At 45.0% G+C, this 16101-nt stretch overlaps 1 protein-coding gene across 2 annotated transcripts in view; it reads left to right on the forward strand.

Annotated features, from left to right (window-relative positions):
- The window catches only part of fynb (FYN proto-oncogene, Src family tyrosine kinase b), a 79969-nt gene that overhangs the window by 39536 nt on the left and 24332 nt on the right, over positions 1 to 16101 (forward strand). For both annotated transcript variants that reach the window (XM_061051344.1, XM_061051345.1), the window contains exons 3-4: positions 3178 to 3434; positions 9980 to 10076. In XM_061051344.1, the coding sequence (XP_060907327.1) occupies positions 3188 to 3434; positions 9980 to 10076 (344 nt within the window). In that variant the 5' untranslated portion in view covers positions 3178 to 3187. The remainder of the gene's footprint in view (positions 1 to 3177; positions 3435 to 9979; positions 10077 to 16101) is intronic.

Genomic DNA, 16101 nt, shown 5'->3' on the forward strand with positions numbered 1-16101 from the left:
GACGACTGAAGGCTGGTGGTGCTAGAGATGCTAATGTTAGCAACACTTAGCAAACCAATTTATTGTTCACCTGCTGACTATTTTATAAAAATTGTGGTTGATTTTGAGTATTTCCTGAGTTTTTTTCATACCTTTTTAGATGAAAGAGGAATTACATTTCAATTTAGCCAGACTGGGAAAAGAGTCGTCTGGGAACATCTGTAGATCTTTTGATTCAGATTTTTGTCATTTTGGATTCGAGATGACACCAAACTTAAGATTCAAGTATGAGGGATCATTTTCCGGGCAACATAAATTTCCACTGCAGATCTCCACATGGATGTTTGTCTATCAGGTGTAAGTCACTTTGTTTCTCTCCATCTCTTCAGCTGTTTCTCTTTCCTCTCATTATAAGGTTGGTGTTGATAATCTCACTTCACAGTGCTAACAGTTATTCAGTGACTCTGTAAATGAGTACCGGCGTGCAGTTTCTTTCTGTGATCCTCTTCATGTTTACTTGCTCAGATGGGGAAGCCCAAACCCCTCCTTCATTCTTCCTCAGTGTGTCCTCACAGTGTGTCAGCAGTGAATACATTTACTGTCTCCGCTGCAGTCAGATGAGGTGACTCAGCCTGGAGACAAAGAAACGCAGGGGAGAGGGAGACGGGCAGCGGAGAGTGAAATATGTATTCTGACTGAGGACAGACCCCCGAGCTGAAGGCCAGACCAGACACTTTGTCTTCAGAGCAGAGGCTGGATTTATCGCCTGTTGTGTCTGCGCTGAAAAACCAGTTCTCCTCGTCTTTGTTTTTTTGCGGAGAGACAAATTAGACGGTGTTTATTCCTCTGGGAGTAAACTAAAGTGTTCCCGGGTAATCTTGTTGTCCCTGCTGTGGTGTGGCTGCTGCCATTTTTCAAATCTTTGCATTTAATTCTGCAGAGGGAGGGGCGATGCTAGCTGTTGAGAATGTACTTGGAGATGTTTTTAGACTGCAGTCTTGAACTTTATTTAGATTTGTTCAGTACAAGGCAGGAACATGCTTACAACATGGCTAAGGGTGGTTTCACATTAGGGATCCAAGTACACTTGACCTTAAAGTCCAGTTCATTTGATCATTGTGAACAGAAACCGTCCTCTGGTACTGTGCACATGTCTGCTTGGGAATGATTCATGTGTACTCGAGTACGGTCCATGGGTGTAAACACAGCCGTGCTCAAACAAGGAAGTGGACCGCGATATGACTTTACTCCAAGCGGCTCCTGACGCTTCCAAAAAAACTTTTTGTCCACGCAGCACGGGCCTGTTTCATCCTCTGAGCTGCACGCTACATGTGGAAGTAGGAAGAGGCTCACTGTTTGGCATCTCAGAAATAACAGAAACATCCACAGTTAGCAGGATGGACTCAGCCAGTGAGTGGTTGCCATGGTTGCATTTTTGACAGCCAGCTCTCCTTTGATCACCACATCACCCAGCTCACAAGAACTGCCTTCTTTCACCTTAAAAACAAAGCCAGTCTGCGTCCATTACTCTCTTTCTATGCTGAGGAAACACTTATCTATGCATTCTCCACAGCTGCCCCCTCCCTCTGGAACTTATTCCCCACACATAGTCAACACTACCTTCAAATCATCCCTCGAGACTCGCCTTTTCAAACAAGCTGTTAGTGTGTGATTGTGCTGTGTGTGTGGTTTGTATGATCCTCTTCTGAGTCCGCGTAGCGCTCCTTTCTACATTTTTTGACGCGTGTTAAAACAGCGACTCCCACTGCAGTGGTACATTTTGTAATCGGAGGATTATAGGAAATGATTTATCTGAATCCTGCACAGTAAAAAGAAGCGCTGCTTTGCTAGAGTCCAACATGTGGACGACAGGTGAAGATTTGTCTCCTGGCTGCTTGGACTGACTTTGATTGTTTGGCTCCATGATAAATAAAAAAAAAACCTTCATCCAGTAGCCAACACTCTGTCTGCCCACTGTTCTCCATTAAGATCAACGGGGTGATGGTGACGGCAGAGCTCCACGTCTCCCCTTCTGAAAGAGAAAGAGAAACAGACATATTGTTTGTGTGAGTCATCCAGAGAGCAAACTGTGTGTCAGCCTTTAAAAGAAACAAAGATCCTGCCTCCCAGAGCCGAGTGCGTATCAGTGGAGGGATGTGGTCTGTAGAGAAAGCAGTGTGACAGGGGAAATCTTGAAGGGACTGATGAATCGTCTTCTTCCAGACACGACGTTTTATCTTATTAACCAACAGTCAAGCATTTGTTTCAAGTATTAAGACTGCTTAAGTCATAGTTTTCATTTCCCCTCTCAGTATCAGGATGTATTTCATAGTTTTGATGTATTCCACCTCGTATCACATTCAGTTAAAGATGTATTCCAGGGGGCGCCAGATAGCCTAGCGGTTATATCATGCCCCCCATGTACAGAGGCCATAGTCCTCGTCAGAGAGAGCTGCCCCCCCCCCCCCCCCGCCCCCTCCACTCTAGAGTGGATGCTCACGCAGGTCACCATGTGGTGGACACTGTAGCTTCAGTGTTTATCCAGCTCTGTATGGGTCTGTAAACCTTTCTGTGTTCTAACCTCTCTCCATTTTTAAAAAGCATCTCCAATATTGATCCTAGTTTGATCACGTTTCTGCTCGTGGAGCTTATTAGAAACATGCAGAGGCTTTTTAGGTCGGGTACAATCACTTCTATCTGAACCACTTCTCTTGCCCGCTTCCATCGCTGCAACACCTGTTGACCTGATAACTGCTCTCATATCTGACAAACTGAGGGGCCGTTTTGGACGGCTTAAAACCTCCTACCTTCTCTGGTCCAAACAAATCCAGATCATTCAGGACCAGAATCTAAAGTTAGAAGGAGGACATACTGACTGCTGCATTGTTGTCAGAGAAGACAGAACTTCAACATAGCATGTTTCATTAATGTCTGATCAGATAGTAAGATACCTTTATCATTTCATTCAGTAGATATCAGATTGTTCTTTTGCCAATGTGACCAATCAGTGGCTAAAACAATAACTTTAAAGATATATATACTTATCAACTGGGGACTTATTTCAGCCTGTTATTGTTCTATTTGTCATTTACACCTGAAATATGTCAAACTTGACTTGTAATGACGGTCATTTCATTTCTCACTCGTGTGTCATCTTCACCGACCTGATGTCTTTTGCTTCCTCGTGTCGTTCCACAGATTATAGATAATGGGCTGTGTGCAATGCAAGGATAAGGAAGCAACCAAACTCACAGACGACAGAGACGCCAGCATCTCCCAGGGAGCCGGGTACCGCTATGGCGCCGACCCCACGCCACAGCACTACCCCAGCTTCGGGGTCACCGCCATCCCCAACTACAACAACTTCCACGCCCCCGTCGGACAGGGAATGACCGTCTTCGGGGGGGTCAGCACTTCCTCTCACACGGGGACCCTGAGGACTCGCGGTGGGACGGGTAAGGGACAGTTCAAGATCTCAGGTTGAGGACTTTTTCCTGTCCTGTTTGCATTTGTATCACACTTTTTAAATCCCCGACCCTCCAGTTAAGAGATGACCAAATCTTGGATCTCTACAGAACAAACCTTTAGAACATATGGTTGTAAAATGTGGTGGTGCTGAACTGTTCTCGGAGCTAGAACACACAAAGAACACACTTTTCTTTGATCACAGCTTTTTCTCATTAGCTGCACGTTGAAAAGGTCAATGCCAGAAAAATAAGTCAGAGTTTGCACTGACTGAACTTTAAAGGTCACACGCAAAATACACTTCACCATGTTTCTCTAACACGAATATGTGTCCCTAGTCTGTCTGAGAAAAGTCCATCCTCTCCGTCTATTGCCTGCTCCACTTTTCAGAAAATGTGTGCTCAAACAGGCTGTTTGTAGATGTTCCCTTCATGACATCACAAAGGGCAGTAGCCCCTCCCCCAGGTGGGTGACACTCCCACAGCTAGGTGTTTGTGTCTGCCTTCAAACCGTAAACAATAGGACATGGAGTGATATTGTCTCTTAATCATGAAATCCCTAGAATATGTAGAAAAAGAGCCCAGGTTTTCTTTTAAAAAGTTAAGTTTGCGGGGCGCTGGTGGTGCAGTGGTGCAGTGGTTAGTGCACGCGTACCATGTGTGGAGGCTATGGTCCTCCAAGCGGGCGGCCCAGGTTCGAATCCCACCTGTGGCTCCTTTCCTGCATGTCAATCCCTACTCTCTCTCCCTGATTTCAGACTCTATCCACTGTCCTATCTCTCTCCATTAAAGGCACAAAAAGCCCAAAAATAAATCTTAAAAAAAAAAGAAAAAAAAAGAAAAAAGTGAGGTTTGCATTCAAGAGAAATAATCCAATTGTTGCAAAAAAAATGTGCAAAACTGGTTCGATGCCAGCCACGTGCTCAATCACAGTACTGGAAGATTACATCTGTGTGAGCAAAGAGAAACAGCTGCACGTCGGCTCAGTCTGCGGCCGCTCTGGCCAGCTTCCAGGTGAAGTGTGTGTGGGACTGACAGAGGGTTCACTGCAGAGAAACTCCCCTGATCAGAGTGAAACAAACGACTGCAGGAGTGAAAACACGGATCAGCTCCTCAGTCACACAGAATGACAAGCGAGAGTAAAGGAAGGATGTCTACTGGAGCAGAAGATGTTGTGGTGTTTTGGAACAAAGAGGCAGGAAATCATTCATTTGAAGGGTTCTTCATGGAGAGAGATGTGTCTTTGTTGTTCGTCAGATGAGGAGGACGAATCTTCAACACATACTGGAGTGTGAAGGTTTTTTTTCTTTTGACTTCATTCCCACACAGATAGAGGCTTCCCAGTACGCACCCAGCGATCACAGCTCACCCACACACACTGTATCCAAACTCTCAGGGATGCTCTGCACAGTTAATGACTTCCTATAGCATCCAAAAATCCTGACAGTCCTGACCCCTCTGAGCCCCCCCGCACCCCGACAGCTCCACGGCTGACCTCGCCCGGCCCCCGTCAGGAACGTCCGGCTGGCATTAGCACGGGGCTTTGTGCTCGGGGGGCTCTTTGTTTGGGTAGGGAATATTCCCACTCAGGATATCCTTTATGTCTGACTGAGCCGGGGCCGCTCTGCAGAGGAACTCAGCGTTTCCACTCAACTTAGCAGGAGTCCTCTCCCTCAAAAAAGAAAAAAAGTGTGGATTATTTTTTTCCTGCGCTGCATAATCCAAATCCACACAGTGGCAGAGGAGCAGAGAGGGGGTTTAGCTTTTTAATTTTCTCCTGGTGGGGAGAAATTTGGACATAAGCCGTCTCTCTCTCAAACCTCGTTATAACACAGCTACACCCCCCCCCCCCCTCACTCTCGCCTGGAGGAACCCAAATTGCAATTGGCAGCAGAAGTTTTATTGATTATCAGTTTATCTTTTCCAGCTTATGTCATTCCCCCACATGGAAATATTCACAGCTTGTCCTCTGACCTTATGCAACTCATCGAGCAGGATCCCACCAGATGAATCCATACTCTGCACCCACCTCTGCTGAGCTAATGGAACATTCAAAACAACCACAGCTGTGATGCATTCAGGGTCCTCGTTATGCAGCGAAGGTTAGGAAACCGCACATGTTTCTATCAGATGGTCTGCTCTCCTTTTCTCTTCTGTCACATGAAAAGCAGCAGGTTCGTCTCCTATCTGCAGTCCCCATCAGCCTCACACAGCCTCTCCATATCAGCGCTGTTTCCCAGAAAGCCTTGGCCTGCTGAGAGCGTCTGAAGTGAAAATGACTTGAATAAATGCGATCAAGAGGGTTTAAGTGGACTTTGAAGAAGTGCCTGTTCAACTTCCATTTGTCAAACACTCCAAAGGCATGAAACAGCCTAACAGCTGCAGTCAGCTCAGACCTGAACAAAACACTCAGAGAGCTGCTTTTTGTCTCTTCTCCAGAACGCAAATCAAGCTCATCAAAGACTGTTAAAAGTGCAGAGATCTGAACCTTAACAAAAACGCTCAAATGAAGCGCGACAAACACGGCGCTCACACGGGGTGCGACACCAAAGATTAGTCAAACTCACCTGAAAGGACGAAGAACTCTGAAGGATGAAAGATTTTACTAAACGTGTTTCTATAAACACACTTTCACCGACTCACTTCCAGCTTTCTCTCTTTGTTACCATCATCTGGATCTACTGCTGTCTGAACAAGAGTTCCCTTTTTGTTCTTGAAACAGTAGTTTGAACTTTTTTTTTTTGATTTACGACAACAACAGTTTCAGCGTGCAGAGCATGTGAGGTGATGGAATACAACGGGCTCCATCTGTTCCCTTTTTTATATCGGTTTGTGTTTGAAACAAACAAATTAAAAATAAAGTCATACAAGAAGACAGCAGTGCTCTAGGTGAAAGACCTGAATGTAAAACCTCTGATTGGGTTCAGTTTAGCTCTCACCAGTTGGTTAAAGAAGCATCTTGTTTTGCCGTGCTATCAGCCTTTGGGACTTTCCAAAACAACATCACAGTCGAGGATAATCAAACATCTACTTGAAACAAAGCCTCTTTTTAGAAGAACCAATCACAGACAGCATCTCTGGGTCGAGTCGAGCAAAGGACTTAGTGTATGTAGCATCGCTCTCCATCATTTCTCATCATTTGTCCTAAGGCACAAATATGAACTTATGAAAAAGAGGTAAATGGACTTGAGCTTGTTTTGCACTTTCCTAGTCTTCTGACTACTCAAAGGTTTTTTTTAAAGGTCACACCTACACATTTACACACTGATGGTAGAGGCTGCTGTGTGAAGAGTCCATCAGTATTAACTCATCTATTCATACACATTTACACACTGATGGTAGAGGCTGCTGTGTGAAGAGTCCATCAGTATTAACTCATCCATTCATACACATTTACACACAGCTGACGAAGTGTCTTTCCCAAGGAAACACTGGACATGTTGCTGCAGGGGCTGGGGATCGAACCCCTGACCTTCTGGTTGGGAGATGACCGCCTCTACCAACTGAGCCACAGCCGCCCCAGAAAGATGGTTGTTATGATTTTTCTCTTATAAGGATTAGCAGGTAGAGGTTGAAGGGATGTTGAATATGACACCCAAATCAGAACCTGTGCTTAGGTTAGTCACCACCGGGTGGCTGCTTTAACAAACAAGGACACACTTGATCCGTCCAAATTCAGGGGAAGCGTCCTTAGAAGTATGTGTAGGTTGTAGCGGGGCAGATTCGAACCCACGGCCGCTGCAAAGAGAACTATAGCCTCTGTGGTCCATGTGTAGCATCTCTGAATGTTTATTTGGCTTCACTTTCAGTTCAGGCTTTTTATAAGCCACAGAGTGTTTCACTTTGAGAGTTAGATCTGACTTTTTTGGTTAAGTTAATTTAAAGCGACCCAGACTTTGGCCCCAGGATCCCACAACATTGTTACTAAAGCCCCGTTTCCACCAAGTGGTCTGGTTCAGTCCGGTTCAGTCCGGTACGCATTTATTGGCGTTTCCATTGGCGTTTGGATTGGTACCAAAATAACCAATCTGTTCCATCCTATGTTTGTGCTACCCTTCTGTTGGGGTGCCAATGCGTACCGATTGGCCACTGAAGGGTGGAGCCAGACACACTGCAGTCCATTGATTGGTTTAAAGAATCATCACTTCCTGTGCGACAGTGAACAAATACAAATTACTCTCTTGGATTTTGAGAGTCATTTCAAGTCTGTTTTTGTTTTTATGACTAATGTCAGTGCGTAGCTCCGCCCCATTGACGACCACTGGGGGTGCAGACCATCTCTGCTGGACGTCCTCCATTGTTTCTGTTTGTTCACCGTGTCCGGTTCTTCTTCTTCGTTGAACTTATTGGTTGGCTACACTGTGCTGCTATGATGTCACGCTGTAACCTAACCGAGTGGCTTATAAGGGTACTGTTGGCTGTGGAAACATAAGCTAGATCAGGGTTTACTGTACCAGACTGTACCATATTGTACTGAACCAGACGGCTTGGTGGAAACAGGACATAAAAGTCTGTGTTTTCATGTCTCCATATATTCAGTTTATATCATGTCCTACCATCCTCACCTAAAGGCTATTTTAACAGCTTGAGTTTTTCTCTGCATCATAATTCCTTTTGCTTTGTTAACCTCCCGCTGTGATCTGTTAACACATCCTACAATGAGCCTTAATTCCCTTTTCACACTTGCCACAAGCCGCAGCAATAAGCAGAAGTGTCAGGGTGAAAAAAATGTTCCTGTGAGAGACAAAAGTGCTGCTGGGAGCTATTAAAACCAGAGCTGCTGTTCCTTCTTCTCCTGTGACGAGGGTGACTTCATTAGGATTAGAGCAGGGAGAGGGGATAAGACTCAGGGGGGAGAGAAGGTGACTTTAGGTACTTTGTGGGAGGAATTTAGATTCTGCAAAGGTTTTTCCTGCCGTTATCGAGCCGATCGTACGGAGGGGAAGGAAGCTGAAGGTAAAAGAATTACAGTGAGCAAAGGTTAACGATGTTGCAAGAGAAGACGCTGCTATGATGGAAACTAAACAGCCCACAAGATGAAACTATTAACCACTGTTACATCACCTCGTGGTTTAGAGCCTCACAGGTTCAACATGGAGCTGTCATCCTCTGTATATGAGGAATGGTTCCTATAAGGATAAGCTGGTAGAGGTTAAAGGGATGTTAAATATGGCACCCAAATAAGACCCTGTGCAAAGTTAGTAGACACTGTGTGGCTGCTTTAACAAACAAGGAAACACTTGATCTGTCAAAATTCAGAAATAGCATCTTTAGAAGGATCCAGCCTTTGTAGGTCACCGCTCAGGCTGAATTGAAATGAGATGCTCTGGTCTACAGAAGACTTCCTGTTTGCACCCTTACCCAGTGGTTACTAAGCATTGCTCCTGTTGCCTAGCAACCTTTACAACTGCATCCTAACTAGCCTTTGTGGTCACAACTTTTTATTTTAAGGGTATTTTAAAGTTTATTTTTTCTTGAGTTGAAACCACTTACTCACTTAACTTTTAAAAAGTCATCGTTGGCCACTTGAAAGTCCGCTACCTCGTTTGACTTTGGGTGAGAGGAATCTCGGTACATGACGGGCCACCGAGGGTACACCGGATAGATTCTTCATGGCCCGGGGGAACGTTAGGATGCATTTTAAGGAGCAAACGAACTGGGACTGCCTAAACTCACCACTGTGACGCAATGTTTCTTCAAATTCTCCCTTCGAATGATGCGGTCCTGAAATAAGACACAGCTGACGTCTGCAACTGAGACGTTTGCCTCAGTACACTTAAACCAAATATTCAAAATGTACGCAGGAAATTCTATTTTATTTTATTATACCTTTATTTTACCAGGGAGTCACATTGAGATTTTTGAATCTCTTTTTCAAGAGAGACCTGGGCACATCAGTGGCAAATAAAATAAATACTAAAAACATCGAAGTAACAGACATCAAAACACAAAGTAGATGCATGGCCAATATACACAACAACATCATACAAACACATTAAAAGTCAAGTCAAGGTGTCCAATGCAGGGCTATTAACATAGACAACTCCCAATTGATGACATGTGACTGTTGGGTTTCACAAAATGTTTTTGAGTTTCATGAGAGCTTTTTATGTTTGTCTATTGTTTCTGCATTTCATGAAACGATGTTGTGTTTCAGGAAATGTTTTTGCATTATAAAATGTTTTCATGTTTCATGAACTGGTTGATTGGAATTACAAACTTATATAACTGCTTCTTTTTTTTTTAAACATGCAAACTGCATCTGAAATATGTTCTTGGGAAACATGATTGGTTAGGATTAGCAGCACCAAAGCTTCATTAACTGGAGGTGGCTTTTGACGCCTTTGCATGAATTTTCTCTTTCTAATATTCCCATTAAATCCAACATGTCAGACTCTCATTCAGACCACAGATCGGCCTCTCTTTACTCAGCGTGCTGCAGCTGCCAGCACATCCTCACTCAAACACCATCCTGAGCTTCATTTTCTCTCACTAATCTGCCGAGTGCTGACGCTGTGTTTCCATCCGTCCTGCAGGAGTCACCCTCTTTGTGGCACTTTATGACTACGAGGCGCGGACAGAAGACGACCTCAGCTTCAGGAAAGGAGAAAGGTTCCAGATTATCAACAGCACGTAAGTCTCTCACAGCTGCTTATCTGACCCGCCCACACTCAGGAGGAAAGCCAGTTTCCCATTTTATCAGTGCACTGAAGAGGCTGGAGCTGCTGGGAGGAGAGCAGGCACAGTGTTGTATTTCAGCGGAGGTAAAAGTGGCAGCTCGTATCTGGTAAAGAAGTGTTTTAGTTTCACAATCCGGTGCGAGCTTCAGCTCAGAATAAGTCGGCTTTACTGCAGCTTTAGGAGACTCTGACAATACCTACAAAAAGAAACCTAAATATAGAATCGGCATCGACTTTTTATGCGCGCAGAATTAAAGAGTGCAAAGCATTTCAGTGAGGTGAAAGTGGTGGCTTCAGCATGTAATTTGACGATAAGCAGTAAACACAGTTTATTTAGGATTTACAGAGGGTGGAGCCGAGTCTGCAGCACGCAGGGATGAGAGCGGCGCTCCTTCAAGACTTCCCTCCGAGCTTGGACAGGAAGTGCCCCGTTACACCCTCAGAGATGTTAGCTAGTCTTTCAGTCTTCCAGTCAGCAGAACAGCAGTCGAGCAGTGTGTGTGTGTGTGTGTGTGTGTGTGTGTGTGTGTGTGTGTGTGTGTGTGTGTGTGTGTGTGTGTGTGTGTGTGTGTGTGTGTGTGTGTGTGTGTGTGTGTGTGTGTGTGTGTGTGTCTTTAACCATCCTGGCCTCAGCTTGCGGATGGTTTTCATTTTCTCTGCTTCCTCTCTGTTTTGGGTTCCTGCAGTGGTGCAGTGACATTTGAGGAGGCGGGGGGGGGGGGGGGGGGGGGAGCGCTGAGTCTGTGCTCTGACTCTGTTCTGCTTAAGACTTGACTGTAATGAGGCTGCAGAGGTACTGCTCTGCATGCTGTGACCCCATTGTTTCATAATAAAGCTGATTATCTCTATCCTAGCTGTCAGGAAACAATATGTTGTGGACCTGCTCCAACAGGCTGCTCCTTTATATCAGTGCTACGTGTAGTTCAACAGAATGACAACATCAACAAAAGAGTGGAGGAGAACATACTGATGAACAGAAAACATAAAGCAGCCGTTTAATTACATCACATTACTAAGAGATCATAGTGGTCGCATGTATACACTCTATGCACCGTGCAGCAGTCACAGGATATAAATGTCACTCCCCCCTCCCATTGGCTCGAGCTGAATTCTCCAGAGAATATCCTGCTGTGTTCTCATGTCAGCTCACTCGGACTTGCTGCAGAAAAATTACTCAGGAGTCTGTCAGGAGAAACTCTGGGTGAAGTCAGAGCTTAAAATTCAGCTGTTTTGCGTTCACACATCTCCTCCCTGAAATGTCTGGAGTTTTTGTGTGAAAGTGTGAAAGCCCTAAAAGTGTGCATGCTCTGTGGGTCCAGTAACTTGGAAGATTCGAGTACTTTTACACGTGGAAGTCAGACTTTTAAGTTTTGTGTGCCACTGAGCAGCTTCCATAGGAGTGAAATGATCCATTCTGTTATACATCCATGGAACAGAGTCTGTAGTCCTCGTCTCAGAAGTGGTGTGTTTGAATCTGACTTGGGACCCTTTGCTGCATCATGTCCCCCCCCTCACCGTCGTCTCCCAACATGTCTCTCTTCATCTGTCCTGTCTAAAATGAAAAAAAGCCCAAAAAAGAATGAAGGGAACAATAAACCAGAGACTTTTTTGTTCTGCAAAGTTAAATCACTGTTTTTGTTAATGGAGTCCGGTGGCTTTGAAGGGAGATTTGTGGCTGCCATTTCTGTTTTTAAAAAGAGGAATGTTATAAACTAAAAGATATATATAACAAAAGGGAATAATCAGTCTATAGAGGAGAAAAAAGAAATAGGAATAAAGAGGAAGAGGAAAGTAAGCATCGTGGCACTGTCAGACATTATGGTGATGAACGCTGGTTGGAGGGCCCCAGTCAGACTCAAGAATCACCACTGAGGCCGACGGCCCAGGTGTGAATCAGACCTGTGGCTCCTTTCCTGCATGTCAGTCCCCTCTCTCTCTCTCTCTCTCTCTCTATGTCTCTCTCTCTCTATGTCTTTATCCACCGTCCCATCTCTAAAAAGAAAAGCCTGAAAAATAAACCTTTAAAAGATATAACAATATGTCTGTCAGTGGAAAAAGCAAACGGTTTGTACTTGATGTTTTTTGACAGATAATTACAGCTTGTTTTGTGGCTGCAGGCTGAAGAAAGCTGCTGGAGCCATTTTCAAACCTTACTATATATAAAACAAACAAACAGAGCTCAGGTCTAAAAACATTTCTCTTCATTCATGCAGTTTTAGCATCAGTCAAAATGCTCAAATGAATGCAGCACTTGTGTTTGTTACTTGATACTTTTCCTTCACACACACATGCAGTCCCTCTGATATGAAATGTTAATGCTTGTGCCATATGGGTCTTCTCCTGATGAATTATGTAAACTCTTTACTGTACATGTCCGCCTCATCACCTCGGCCTTTGGCCCAACAAGGTCGTTCTTCCTCCTCACCACACCCAGTTAGCATCCTGTCCCCGCCAGCGTGCTGCACATTCCTCCACACACACACACACACACACACACACACACCTCGGTCTCTGCTGGGCCTCAGCCACAGCAGGAAGAGCCTGTCATTAGAGCGCAGACTCTTCTCCTCTTCCTCCTCCTTCTCCTCCTCCTCCTCCTCAGCAGGGGCATCTTCAGCCCTCTCTGCTCTCCTCCATGCCCCTCTCATACCCTCCCACGCCTCACTGCTTCAAACATGTTCTGAGCTTCTTCCACACTGACCCCTGCTGGACACGAGGAGATAAAAGCCTTCAATCCTCTGCTGTGTTTTGCCTGTGAGTGCTGGCAGGAAGTGACTGACAGATGCCAGAGTAGGGGGGGTATGAGCCACCAGAGATCCCAGCACCATCACCCAGTCTGAGCCTTATTTTGTTTGGTGATCCTCCAGGAAACAGGCGTCCATGTCTGAATGTTTGTAAGGCTCCGCTCTCAGAGTGTGTTATTGTGAAGCTTCATCAGACATAATCAGGAAGCAGCTCCTGTTTTACTCAAAGAGCCTGTGCTGTTAGTAAACTAAAGTGTTCTCTGACTAAGCTGCATTCATGAATACACACACTGTGGTGTTATGAATGGTATGTACTGTACGACTCTCGTTTACAAAAGAGATGTTCCAAAAGTTGTTTTCTGCTTTATACCAATTACAAGGCCTAAATATGCAATCATCAGATGAATGAATGAAACCTTTATTGCAACTCAGGGAATTCGCCTTGCAACAAGAGCATACAAAAATGACAAACAAGTTGCAACCTCCGGTGTTGCAAAAAGTAGTCAGATGCAGAAGTGCACATTTCTGCAGTTCCCAGAGTGTCCACTAGAGGATGGCTGCAGATGCACCGGAAGTCACATACACACCCATTGAAAGAAAATATGTTTTTTTAACAGCAACAAATAAACATGTTTACAGCCTGGTTAAAAAAAACAAATAGGTCTGATTAGCTCATGTCACTGTAGGGGGGTGTATGTTTTGATGACTCATCTGTTTTGTTTTTATGAAGGATAAGTGTTCTTCACAGAGAGGTGAGTAGCTAACCTGATTGAAAGATCGGAGCGGTGTAATAGTTTGTCAAGAGGCTTAAAATCCGCCCTCCGCCCTTAAACAGTCATTTGCTGTGGTAACCGTATGAGGCGTTTTTTACGTCTAAGGTCGGATGTTGGCGCTGGTAACGACGTCCCACCCAAGCAAGCGACATTGAAGCCTCTAGCAGTACCTTTGTTTTGTTAGATAATCATTTGTAATAACAACAAACTATGTGAAAGTGTGCGTGCATTTTTACAATACTACCGGTGTGATTGAGTCCTTTAAACACTCTAATGTACAGCTTAAACCTTACTGTTGATCAATGTAGCAGCCATGTTGGATTTTAGCTCGGGTTACTGAAGTTCTGCAGAGTTTTCAAGTCAGATTCCTGACTTTAGGGGGCGTTAGGGGGCGCGGCAAATCAGAATTTCTGACTTCCCAGATCAAATGGAACGCACCAACAATTCATCCATGGCAGCAGCAAAGATCGGAGGTGTCAGTGTTGGCTCCACAGGTGCTGCCTGTCAATATAGGCAAGGTATGAGAAACTGCTAGGGGCCCCCTGGCCAGAAGGGGGACCCCGAGGGCTGACAAATTTTAAACCACAGCAGTGACCCGAAATGTGCAAAGTTTGCAATAACAGTAGGAAACCCCCCTAAGAGGGTCCCATCAGACTGAACAAACTCTTGTTGCACTTACCAAGCATCGCGTGTGTTATTACTATGAAAAAGTTTGTCAATGAAAGTCAGTGAAGGAAAGTGAATTTTTTACAGAGGGTCCCAACAGACTCTAGAATCATCACTGCTCGGGCCTCTGATTTGGAGCGGAGGATAAAATAATAGATTTCTGAATGAACAAGTCGATATTTTAGGGCTAATTAATTTCTGGGTCATCTCTTGCTCGGAGTAGGTTTGTTTCCTTCAGTTCAGGCTTTATCCAAAGATCGTCTGTGAGGGGTATCAATATTTGAACACTGACTCTAATCAGGCAGAGAGGATTTACATTCATATTGTGTCAGGGGGAGGTTCTTTGTTTACTCTTGTTGTTGTTTTCTGTCTTTTTGCGGCAGTTGGTTTAAGGTGGGGGTTGTTGTTGGGGGGGGGGGGTTCTGGAGACAAAGAAGGAGGACGGTCTGGGACCCACCCCGCTCTGTCTGTTTATGTCTCTGCGGCTCCACATACACACACATCTCACACCGCACAAACACATCCTCTCCCTCTCCTGCATACTTTTCTCTCTCAGAAGGCAGATTGTTGAGACCCCCCCCCCCTCTCCCTCCCTCCCCCCCCCCTCTCCTGAGGGATCTCCATGTACAAAAGGGAAGCAGGCCTGTTTCTGTCTCTGACATCCCTGCAGGCGATCCCCCTTCATGGCTTTATTCAGCACAAATGAAGGACTAACAACGCCCCTCCTCTCCTCTCACTCTGTCTTTAGCATCCTTCTCACACACACACACACACACACACAGACTATTCACACACACATTCCCTCCCGGTGTATGAAGGATAATGATAGAAACCAGCTCGGGGGGTGTCAGAGAGACATTGTCAGTGTGATGAGGGACATGTTTGTATGATTGTGTGTTTATGTGAATGCGTCGGTGATGATGGTAAACCACGACTGCTCGCTGTCCCGTAAGGAAGTCAGATATTGATTTGTGTTAAGAAGACAGTGGAGGAATGAAGCAGAGGAGGAGGGAAGTGGTGTAGACGTGCAGGGTGAAGAGTAAAACATGTCTGCTGGTTAAGAAGAAATAAAAACCACAGCATTGGTCCTGAGACAGTTTCTTCTTCTCCAGTGTTACACAGTTCATGGAAGTGCAGTGAATAATTCATCTATTCACTCTTCTTCTATGGATTTCTGCGCTTTTATTGTTGAAAAATCGGGATTAGTGGCAGAAGTGCTTCATGAACCTGATGTTTACATGCGTACCGATGAATAAAGCCTCATTTCCACCAAGCGGTCCAGTTTGGTTCAGTACGGTTTGGTACGCTAAACCCTGATCGTGCTTACGTTTTCCACAGCTAACCGTACTGTAAGTGCTGTAGTAAGCCAGGTGGAGATAGCCGTGTAATATAGCTCTGTAATAGTGTGACATCATAGCAGCGCAGCAGAAGAACAGGACATATTAAACAAAGGGCAACAATGGAGGACGTCCAGTAGAGGTCTGCACCTCCGAGGTGGGCTCGAGCTGGAGCTGACATTAGTCACAAAAACAGCCTTGAAATAACTCTCTCAAAATTGAAGAGAGTAGTGGGTGTTTGTCCTTTATTACCACTGTTGCACAGGAAGTGACAATTCTTTCGACCAATCAACAGACAGCAGTGTGTCTAGCTCCACCCTATAGAGTTGGATCGGTACGCTTGGCACCCCAACAGAAGGGGGGCAAAGAAAGTAGGACGGTACTGATCTGTAATTTTGGTACGATTCCAAACTTTTGACAGTTAAACACCAATGAATGCGTACCGAACCAAACTGAAC

The sequence above is a fragment of the Labrus mixtus genome, chromosome 12, assembly GCF_963584025.1.
Source record: "Labrus mixtus chromosome 12, fLabMix1.1, whole genome shotgun sequence".
Lineage (NCBI taxonomy): Eukaryota > Metazoa > Chordata > Actinopteri > Labriformes > Labridae > Labrus > Labrus mixtus.